Genomic DNA, 12,528 nt, shown 5'->3' with positions numbered 1-12,528 from the left:
AAAGATTTTCAAATACTCTGGAATTATTAAGGAAAAATGTTACATTGTTTATTTTTGATAAAACATTTGAATACAATTATAACCCCTTTTTAGTAAGATCATTCTCCCTCACAGTACCCAAATATGGTTAAAGGGTTAAATGCTGGCCTTGTAGAATGTTTTGAACAAGTTTTCTAGCTTATATGCAGTTTGCAAACAGTATAGCAGCCTTTAAACATTATTTGTTTAAAAATCAAAGGAAAAGTCCCCCCAAAACTTTTTTGCTTACTTTTTAATATACTTATGTATTATTAACAGCTTGCATTGCCAAACAATAGTTATGAAAACATAATATTAGATATAATTATAGTAATATAAGTTGTAAAACAGTATATTAGTATGCAATTTTTAGTGTGGGTGTTTTATTCCCCCAGTTAATTGCTAAATTATAGTTAATACAAAATACCAGGAAACTGAATGCACATTTTGAGCATTCTTTTTCTGACTGACTGAGACCAAAATTTGATATGGAATTACAACTGTAGTCACAAATTACATATTGTATTTATTTTAAGCACTGCATTTTCAGTTATAGAATTCACATACTTGTCAAAATACAGATTCACACAGCACAAGATACAGATTGACACAGCAAGTATACTGAATTTTATCCAGCAGTATTATCCAGTATTAATTTTATTTATAAGTATATTGAATTTTATCAATTTATTTATTATTTTTTTTATTTATTGGCATTTTAACCATTTGCATTCAGAGAAGTGGGCAAATAAACATCCTCTGATTGAATTTCACAGGAAATTTTATTGAAATCTACAAATTTGGTGTAATGACCACATACCTAATTCCGTGTAACTAACTCAAAATGTTTTTGAATTATTATATTCACAGGCATAGACAGAGTTCTATGTCTATTTAGACATAGTTCTAAAACAGTTTCTTTCAGATTCAGAGAAGTCAAATTCATTAAAATCTCTAACTGGAACATTTCAAAGATTACAATATTTACTTTTTGTATATTTCATACACATGAGGAAGTAAAAATGAATATGAATTCATGATGATGGAAAAATAACACAACAAATAATTTTTCACACACACACACACACATATATATATATATATATATCTTAAAAGGAAATAAATGTGTTGTTGAAAAATTGGCATTTTAACCATTCAAAATTTCTCCGAGAAAATATTTTATTTCGGCAACACTCACAACTTTAGGACAAAATGCTTTCATGGCATCATTTTCATCATCAGCCGTAAAAGAATCCGAATCTGTGTAGGCCTCAAAAGATGTTGAACTATCATCATCTGAAACATCAGCAATTTCATCTTCATGTTCTAAAAGCCAGCTGACCACTACTTCAAGCTTACTAGAGAAATCCAACTCAGAATTCAAATAGCTACCTAAAAGAGTGGAATGAATTTTTAAATATAAAAAATAAATTAATTAAACTTTTTTGACATAAAAATAATTTTACAAACATGTGCTCACAGTGTAAAAATTTATATTCAATAACCATTAAAACAATGGATGTGGGCATTATTAGTTTATAGGACCAAATTTAGTATCATTCTTCAAAATACCTTTTTATAATTATCCACTGAATTTACATATACGTGCAAATTATCATCTAAAATATAATTAGGTAAATTATAATACCATAATGTATTTCAACTTGCCACTGTTATCATCATTTGTTATTTCTTGAAATAACTAGATAACAAAACAAGTAATAAATTAAAGGATTTGAATTTTGGAACTTTTAATCAATTGCATATTAACAACAAATAATGCACTTTTTACAGAAGCAGGCGATTTTAATGCATGTTGCTACTACAGCAACCATGATCAGTTGTTAAAAGTTCTTTTTGTACATTCACTTATTTAGTCACTTACTGTTTCACACATAATTTATTTATTCACTTGCACAATGCTTGAACACAAAGTACTGAGTGAAAAGCCAATAATTATCAAATTACTAACAAATAAAAATTTATGGCAATTTGGGAGAGCTTGAATGGGTAATGACATCCAATTAAGATGTGTGTGTTTAAAAATAGTCATGAAGAAATTGAAAATATGGCTCATAAACATTACTCAATAAAAATTACAGATGGGAAAATGTTTTTCTAATGGAAAAGATGTTGAATAGGTTAATTTTCTCTCGTGAACAACATTCATTTCATATGGTACTGTGTGAAATTCGGAGAAAGATTAAAGAAGCATGCGAATCCAAAAGATGTTCTATTTCCATCCTCATTGTTCTGAAGAATGCAAAACTCATACAATAGTGCCACATAAGAAAAATTAAATTTCAGCTTTCATTCGGCAACACTTGCACATCCTCCATACAGCCAAGATTTAGCACGTACGGATTATCATTTGTTTGAATAGTCTCAAAAAAGGGTTAGAAGGAGAAAGATAATGAAGAAGTAGAGGAATTTGTGCATGAGTAGTTTTGAGCTATTTTCTGACTTCTTTTAATTAAATAGGAAGAAAAAGCTTTTAATAAAAGATAGATATTTAATTATGAAATGTAAAAAAATAACATCTTAATTTATTCATAACATTTCATCAAATGTGTTTTCAGAATCTCGTTTATATTTCATCCACTACTGTATTAGATCGTTAAAAGTCCAAATATGATATTTAATACATTCTGTAAAATGGAATTTTTCATGCTGCACTAAAAAAAAAAAAAAAAAAAAAAAAAAATGAAAAGATAAAAAAAGCTTTTTTAAAAAAAATTAGGCAGTATCAGTTCTGCTTATAATAACATGTTCCATTTTCACAATAAAACATTAACATTTAAAAAATAATTTTACAAAGATAAAAAGCATCTTAAAAAGTTTGAACAATTAGTTCATTATCACTTATATGATAAAACAACCAATGCAAGATTACCTAAGGCTCTAAAGGCCATTTCAATATTCCTTCTGGAGAACCCCATTTCAGTAAAAAGCTGGATTTCTTGAGGATCAGTGGCACAATATCCAGAAGGATATTTAGGTCTCGTTCTTCGCTGTCTGCTAACAGGATTTATAACAGGATGGAGTTGACCTGAATCCATACTCATTGTGCTCCCAGTGGGTTCAGATAACGGACTGCTCACACGACTTTCTTTTACATGTGAAGTGGGAGGTAGAGTTGATACTGACAGTAGATACTGTGAGACAGCTAAAGCAGAAGCCTACAAATAGGATATCAGAATAAAAATTAGTATTGTGAAAATTATCATACAGAATACCATTGATATTTTAACAAGTATCATGTCATTTAAGTAGTTTTGCAGTGCAAGTTCAAAAGTGAATAAATAAATGTTTATAGAATAAATACTTCACTACTTGATTTTACTAATCAATGAAAATTTAAATTTGCTGTTCAAAATGGTTATCTTCATATCCCATAATACAAAAACACATTTTAAAGCTATCACACACAATGTTTATTTACATTATCATGATTCTTGAAAAAATGCTTATGGAAGTCATATCGCTGACACTCCAATATGCCCGAAGGCACACGGATTAAGAAAATGCTTATGGAAAATTAACTTTAAAACATTTTTAAAAACTGATTACTACAGTCTATAATTTGTCAAGATACTATATGAAATGTTAAAATTCTAAGGTGCAATATATTTTCTCATTTTAAACAAAAATAAAGCTGCATATATAATTATTGTGCATTACAATAATTTATATAAATCTTCTATATATCTATCTATATAAACATGCTGCCTCCCCCAAAAAAGTGGATCAAGCATTTATTTCCCTAAATATTGCACCAAGACCTATACTTCCAGTTACAAAATTACCTTAAATAAGATGAGTAATTATATGAAAACACTTTGGCATCTAGAAAAAAGAAAAACAATTATATAAATTAGATTTTTATATGACAATCATAGCGAAAAACCATCAATGAATATATATTTTTTTACCATTTATCTATTCATCTATACACACACACAAAGTTTCACATTTCTACAAAACATTTTGCAAAGATATGCATATGTTTAAATTTAGAGGGACTAATCATAAATGTAGATGAAAATATTTATTTCAGAAATGCAAATTTATTTAAAACAGAAAATCTATCATATGAAATATCTGCCAAGTAGTACTTCATATGAGCATGACGATTTCAAAGAAATTTGTTAATCACAAATAATGTTGTTTACTTTGATTAATCGGCAGTTGTCACCAGTAAGAACTACATAAAGAAGAAGAGAAACTGAACATTTTAAGTATCTCAGACAAGTGCCGGAATGCAGAGCAAGAAAATAAAATTCTTTGCTCGCACTTGTGTGCTTTCTAAAAGAATGACATATTTCAATAACAAAAACCATTTCGATATGTTGACAATTTATTTTAAAGGCAACCTAGTTGTAAAAGAAAACAAATAACATTTTCTGAATTTTTAGCATCTTTCTAGGAAATATGTTCATAAAGCACTTTAACGCTTGTGCACTATAATATTTTTCTTTTTTCCGGAGAGGATGAAGTGTCATAGATGAGATGCCGAAATTGACATTTTGGCTTAGGTTACTCTCATGCTAATATACGAAAAGTCAGTCTAGAGCTCAGCATTCTAAAGCCAGCAGAGTAGTGAATATTTTAATGTAATAACAGGCATCCATACAATATTCATGGAGTCCACATACAATAATCACATAGACAACAACACGATCTACACCCAAAATTTTAGATTCAATTTTATTGTAGGTAAAATCAAATTCTTCTTTTTTGAGAAATGCAGTTTGAACAGACAAAATTCTTTAATCAGGATAGGAACATTAACATCAATACGATTACTTCTGAAATGGTAAAGCAATATTTTTCATATAAGAGGTACATCATTAGTGGCAAATTTCTCTAAAGGTGTGGTGCAGTATTTTAATTCATTGGTTAGTTCCATTTTGTACAACAATATGCTGAATGGTGACCAATATACATTCAGTTATTTTGAATTTCATTGATATCATATCTAATTTATGGATGAATAGCCTATGGTAGTAAGTATACACTTTCCATCTTTGTCAACAAATTCAAAAAGCCTGTCTTTAAGTTACAAGTAATAAACTCAAACACATAAGTTCAAGTACTGCTTAAAGAATGCAACTTTATATAGTTGTTGAAGGTATTCATTTTGAAGAAGTTTTTAAGCATTTCAATTAATGTGCTATTTTAAAAAAAATTAATCAAAGTTAATAAATGTGGCTTTATTTCTTGATTTTGCGTTTTAAATAACCTTCAAGAAAATTAATATTATCCCTGAAAATTACAGCAAAAACTTTGTTCAAACCCCTGTCAGAGATATGGATAAATAGTCTAAATCAACAAATTTGCTTTTTAATATCTTTACAGAAACCTTTACAGATAAACACATAAAAGTTTGTGTTCTTATAAATAAGTGCAAGAGAAATATTTTACAAATTAACATTTTTTTTTATGGGGGTTGTGAAAAGTGTAATGTGTTAAAAATTTTTATAATTATTTTCTATAGAGACCAAAATTCTTTCCTACATTTGGGTGCCTTATAATGATATTTTGCAAATGGAAGTACATATCTAACTGAAATAATAAAGAAAATAAACACTTGTTCCACTTTTCCAGGATATCCTGTATATGAAATGTATTTATTTTCAGGTAGGCTGGGACCTTGTTTAATATATACTTATATTAAATATATTTTTTTTCTAGTGTATGCCTGACTTGACATATGATAATTTAAAGATTAACTGTAAGCATTCATTACATTAAAAGCTCTCCAAATTTTGCACACACATACTGAAGTACAACAACGATTTTAATGAAGGTTTTTTCATAACTAAATAGTTAATTTTTTCATTTGAACCAGCTTATTCAAGCTTATTATAGATAACTTTTATGCCATCACTCCGAATGCTTTTTGATCACTGTTATTTTTGAATAGTATTCAAACAGTACAAAATTAAAAAAAATTAGGAGTCCCTGTTCCAGTATTTAAAAAAAGAGCTACCTCCATATAATTAGAAATAAGTAAAGACATCATTACAAAACTGTGGAAGGGAACACAGATTTAAATTGAAAATTTTACAAAATAGCTCTAACTTACTTCAATTTCCTCCCATGTAAAGATAGGCTTTAACAAAGAAGGTTGGCTAGCTGCAGACATTAAATATTGAAGTAGAAGAGGATTATCAACAAATTCTCCATTTCCTTTCTGAGAAGCAGCAAGAAGGGTGACTATGGAATTATTTGAGGCGTAATTCAAGCGAAGAGTTCGAATCATCACTTTGTGGAAGTAGCGCTGGTTTCCAAACAACACACGGACAGCTTTTATCAGATATAGATGGGAATATTGTTGATGCAGGTAACTCCTGTTTATACCTGAAATACAGAAATAATTACGAGCAAATAAGCGTGTGAAATACTTTTTATGTTGGCACGGCACCAGTTTTGCCACGCTAAAATTATGGCACAAGTTGTCATTAAATATTAAGTTGTTGTTGTAGTTGCTTATCCCCCTTGGACTGAACACCAATTCAAACCAAGTCCAAGAGATTGAATCGTGTGATAAGATTGTAAACTGACGCCCCCTCATTCACCAGCTCCTCATAGAGGCGCCAATGCAGTCAATGATATGAGGGGGAGAATTCTTTGTCTCGTGGCTCTTTGTAGTTTTTTTAGTTAGTTTAGTTATATTAACGTCCTGTTTTAATGCAACACTACGACTTTTTTGGAATGGACCTCGTAATTTTGAACCGCGGTCAGATGGCAAGGACATCACGGTCAGCGGTAGGACGTTTGGCCCCAACGGATTTAATGTACACCAGACCCGCTTACATGGCAGTTCTTCGATGGAATCGGGTTTCGAGCCTGACACCCTCCGGTTCCGAAGCCGAGACCTTACTACTAGGCCACCGCGGTACGCGACAAGGTAAAGGATGTCGAATCTTTGACCCAATTGAGTTACGCCAAAATTCCAGCATTTTTTTAAATTTTTGTTTTTGTCACCAAAGTCGCTGCTATGCGGGCAAATAGCCTCGCCAAAGCCAGGTAGCTAAACCATGTGTAAAACTTTTTTCCTTAAATTGAAATCAGCTGTGCATGGAAGCAATATTAACAGTATGTAAAAAGACATACTTTCTTTAAATAAATTTCAACTACAATCAGCAAAAAAAAAAAAAAAAAAAAAAAAAAAAAAAATCTATAAATTAAGTTTTAAGAAAACACAATAAATTTCATCCGTCTAGTTCAATGCACTTTTGAGTAATCATGTTCACAAACATAAGTTTTTTAAATCCATGGAAAGCTAAAACGTGGGCTTATCAAAATCTCAAGTCATTTTGTTCATAAAACTTTCTCTTTACATACATTATGACTTAAAAACCAACATTTTTTTTAAAAACTATTTACATTTACTAATTTAACTCTTATAATTTGAAGCTTGAAATCATGATCTGAAAATTCCAAGTGACTAGAACAAATTTATCTAAAATTATTAAAAAAAAATCAAAAATCTCCCAAGATTATTTTAAAAAAGAAAAAAAAATTAATGTTTTTTTAACAATTAAATGAATAATTATAACATAAATGAATGTGACATTACTACCGGATGCATTAATGATTTAAGCCTTTGACTTAATTATAATAAAATGTATAAATTTAGTAATGTTTCAAGTTTTTTAAAAATATAATACACATGGTATAATAATGTTTATTGATTCATTTATTTTAGATAAAAAAAACTTGTAGCAAATATCTACGAACAACTTACCAGATGACGTAACAGTAATAGATGGTTGTTGATCAGTTTTACATTTATTTTCTATGCAACTCTCATCCCCAACAGCAAGGGCTAATAAAGAAGCCCAAACGTCCAGCATTTTGTCAGATGCGAGCTCATCATCTAAATGGAATTTGGAAGCAGGCACCTTCAAGAGAAAAATATTGTCAGGATAATTATATTATAAAGTAAAAATGTACAAAAATTAGTAATCAAAATGCAATATGCATTCAAACATACATGATACTTCCATAAAAGCTTTTGATAGAATTATTGTAATTTATTAAATAACAAGAATTAAAGGTGTTAACTTTTCTATTAAAGCTTTAAACAGAATTATTGCAATTAAATGCACAGTAATAGCCTTTGAAACAAGAAGTTCAGAGATTTATAATAATAAAAGCTTTTACCTTCTATTGACAAATAGAATCACAATAAAAGCCAAAATTCTCTGCTAGACAAATATTCAAAGAAAAATATAAAGGGGATTCAAAACATCCCAGTATGATAATGCTTTCTGTTCAATTAATCTATATTTTATCTTTGAACTCTACTCTTAATTATATAACATAATATAACACTGATAAAATGCACGCAAAAACTATATTTAAAACTGTGAGAACATTCCACAAGCACAAATCCATTAAAGTACTGATTTACAAAGAATTCTTGCAAAGAATTCTAAAAATCTATTAAAAATATAGGAGAAAGTATTGTACGGCAATAAAACTGATATTAATGAAATGCTTATTTATTTAAAGTTAAGGTAGTGTAAAATTGGTTTCTGTGTGATAATATAACACAAACTTAAGAAGAAAAAAAAAAGATTTTAAATAGTTTTCCTTATGATTGTGATCAATTGTGGATTAAGATATATTGTGGTAACTCAATAATCAATAATATGTCTTATAATATTCCTACCGATTTTTTTTTCAATATCCTTATTGCAATTTACAATAGATTTTATGTCAGCTTATAAATATAATAATGTTACAATTATTCACTTTCTTTAAATCAAAATAATGCCAACATCAAATTATTTATGCAAGGAAAATAATTTTCGTTTATTAACTTGACTAAATTTTTAATGCATTTAAAATTGTATAATTTAAAAAAAAAAAATCACTTCGTGTACTTGTCGAATATAGGGGACATTTCTTTAACAAAGATTTCAGCACTGTTCGTGAGCACATATCCTGTGTTCCATTTGCAAAAAATAGAGGATTCTATGCAAGAATAATCAGGAAACAGTTTTCTTGACGAGTCATTCATTTATTCCCATACAGCCACACCTTATTCTTATAAAATTTCCGATAAGCAATTCCATATCATGGTTACATATATTACTAAAATAAAAATTATTTTCTTCATAAATTACTAATTTCATAGGAAACTCACTCGGTTTCTGCGTGATCATTAAAATAAATTTGCTCTGCTTTTCCTCACGAGCTACTGATCGTTCACACTCCACGTGAACGTCTACTTTTCTTGAATGCCAAGGAAATAAGAAATCTTTTCTGCATAACTTTCAAGACAACGGAAATGCGCTGCCATCTGGGATTAGGAAGGGGAACTAATCCTGACAGTACCGAAATTCTTTTTAAACATTTTTTACAATGTTTTATGTTTCTACAATATGAAGTTAAAAAAACTTGAACATGTTTATCCTTTATTAATATAAAGTAACTTAACTACATCTAAAATTAACACCACATAAAAAATAATAATTACAGCACTTACTACAGTTACTTGACTTAAAAGCTTTTTGGTAGAATTTCTCTTATCTTGAGACTGCAAGTATATTTTTCCATTTGGTGATATTTTTGTAACAGCACTGGGTTCTTCATCATCACTGGAAACTAAACCACCCAAACGAACTCTTTTATCTACTCCACCAAGAACCGCCAAGGCAGCTAAGCATAGACTGTACTTCCTCATTAATATAATATCATGCTAAAAGAAAATATAAGGATTTAAATCAACAAGCAAATTGAAAAAAAATACATGTTTTTGATTAATAGAATTTCAATTTTTTGTAAAAAACAATAGCCTCTTACAGAAAAAATCTGATTTAAATCTCCCCTTAAAGCCGACTTTAGACAAAGTCTTCTGATTGGATACATTTTAATATCTCTTTTCTTCTTTAACATACTTCAGGTCTTTTATACTTTGGCTTTTACTTATACTTTTTATACTTATATGTAATCTTCTGTTTCTTTTTTCTCTTTTTTTGTTGCTTTTTTTAGATGTTATAACGTATGCACTTTCTATTCATAATGTTGTCTAATTTTTTTCTTCCTTTTTAAGTTGAGTTACTTTAATAGCTTAGTTTCTCTTTAAATTTTTACTTTAATTATTTTTGGATTTTCTTTAGAAAATAACATGCTCCGAAATTAATTGTTGTATTTTGTATGCTAATATATGTTGTTGTTTTTTTTAAATTAAGAGTATATTTTTTTCTATCCTTATGACTGCTTCAATGAACATTAACTAAAATTAAGACATCCTTTCTTTTAAATTATATGCACATGTGTGTGTGTGTGTGTGTACATAAGAATATTTATAATCTTTATCTCAATAGCAATCAAAATGCTAAAAAAAAAAATCTAAATTTTTCAACATTCTAGTTATTAAGATAAATTAGGTATCAGGTGTTAGGTAAGATCCAGGTATTAAAATAAAATTCCATTTATGTACCTTAGTGCAGAAAAGTTAATTTCAAAAATGATTTAAAGGATACATACATAATTGTAACACTCAACAGATTTAAAAAGATTTGTAAGTCACTTGTAAAATGATTATTTAGAATACTGCTAAACAATACATTATAAATAAAATTGATGCAATAAACGATTTACCAACAAGATTCAGATTGCAATTAACATTTCATGCACTTAAAATCTGATGCATATATATATTTTTTGGTTGTTTACAAGCAACAGCAAGATTAAATTATTACTACACTTTATTATTTTTAGCAATTCAAATTTTATAACAGGTCTCATTGATAAAATGTTGTAGGATTATAAAGACTTCTGCAAAATGAAATAATTTATTCTTCATATCCAATTCAAAGGGGGTTTTTTTTCTTTCAAATCAGTCATGCTTTATTAATTTTTGTGTTTTATTTCATCAAATTTTATTTCCAACTTCATAATAATTTTTGAATATCATCTTGTCCATAAAAGAGCTCACGGTTTTGATGCAAATCTTTTTATTTCACTCATAAAATTAGATTAATGTTATGTACATGTACTTAAAAGTTAATTTATCAAGATTTTTTTTTTATTATTTAGTAGACTTCAATATGTACCCCGCTTATGGTATGGCATGCATCCAAGTGGTAGTCAGCCTCTTCCTTTGTTCTGGCCAGCATGTCTGGAGTAATGCTTGCCACCCAAGTGATTATCCTTTGCCTGTGAAGGTTCACATCTTGAATTTTCTCCCCATAAACAAGATTCTTAACATGTCTCAGAAGAAAAAAATCTCATCAACTGGATCTGGGATCAGATCCAGGCTTTTCGGAAGACAAGAAATAGGCCCTGCCCTTCCAATACACTTGTTACCGAATTAAATATCCAATTTTTCCGGTATGCGCAAATTGAAGTGAAATGATGCTCCATCTTGCTGAAAGTAAACAGAACCCTTATCCTCCTCAATCTATACTTATAATAAAGCTCAATGTGTGTGTGTGTGTGTGTGTGTGTTGGCGCTCTACAGGCCAGACCGTTTGACATATAGCTACCAAATTTGGTACATGTATACCTTGGAGGTTGAGAATGTGCACCTGGGGTTTCTTTTTTCGAATTTTTAATTAGAATTTTAATTATTAATTAAAAACTAACTTTCCCGCCAAAAAAATCTTCCATTTTCCCCACCGCCAACTTTTCCGCCAAAAAAATCTTCCATTATCCCCAGCGCCAAACGAGAAAGGCTTCAGTTTTTTTTCTCCCAACAGTAATGAGGCTAGGGTTAAAATTTTTCGGCGGATTATTTCAATCGGTTCTGTTTATTTTCTTAATGTTTGATGCATTTAAAATTAAACATTGTTAATGAATCAATCTTTCAGATTCATTCTGAAGTACTTTTGAATTAAAATAAAAAAGAATAAAGGAAATTAAAAATTTCTAATCCGCATAGCGTTACCCCAACTGGCGTAGAAAAACACGTATTTGCGTTACGTAACCGGCGAAGAAAATTCAAGCATGCGCATTCTGTTCTGATTGTTGCCATGACAACGTTATCAATGGATGATTTAAATTATTTTTGGGTTAGTTGCATGCTTTTGTAAGTAAATTGTATTTATGTTAGTTATATATTTTTTGTATATGCTTATAGTTTTAAGTACATCGTTTTTTAAGTAGTTTTTTTAAAACCTGTTTTCAATCGTTTATTTTAAACGATTCGTTTTATTTTCTTAGTGTTTGATGCATTTAAATTTAAACATTGTTAATTAATCGATCTGCTCATAATGAATCTAAGAAAATTTTGTTGACCAACTCTTGAGATATTACATAAATTTAAAAAGATATTCTTTAGTGCCCATAAAGTTTAAACGCTGAGTGACTCTATTTTCAGTAATCAGATTATAAAAAAATGCTTTGTTTCAGTAAAAAATATTATTATATTAATTGAAGATAAATTCTTTCCACTTTAATTTAAAGCATAAATTCTACGGGTGCTAACAGAAAATGAGGGAGATACATATTACGTTATGACTGAAGGCCTTTATAATATTATGAATGAAT

General features: G+C 29.0%; 1 protein-coding gene across 1 annotated transcript in view; it reads right to left on the bottom strand.

Annotated features, from left to right (window-relative positions):
- The window catches only part of LOC129957695 (E3 ubiquitin-protein ligase HERC2-like), a 169,474-nt gene that overhangs the window by 79,011 nt on the left and 77,935 nt on the right, over positions 1–12,528 (bottom strand). The window contains exons 39-43 of the mRNA XM_056070153.1: positions 9,521–9,733; positions 7,772–7,928; positions 6,107–6,381; positions 2,912–3,197; positions 1,217–1,410 (exon numbers count right to left, since the gene is read on the bottom strand). Of these exons, the coding sequence (XP_055926128.1) occupies positions 1,217–1,410; positions 2,912–3,197; positions 6,107–6,381; positions 7,772–7,928; positions 9,521–9,733 (1,125 nt within the window). The remainder of the gene's footprint in view (positions 1–1,216; positions 1,411–2,911; positions 3,198–6,106; positions 6,382–7,771; positions 7,929–9,520; positions 9,734–12,528) is intronic.

Source organism: Argiope bruennichi, chromosome 11 (assembly GCF_947563725.1).
Source record: "Argiope bruennichi chromosome 11, qqArgBrue1.1, whole genome shotgun sequence".
NCBI lineage: Eukaryota > Metazoa > Arthropoda > Arachnida > Araneae > Araneidae > Argiope > Argiope bruennichi.
Note: the sequence above shows the minus strand (reverse complement) of the source record. Positions and strands in the feature narration are given on the sequence as shown.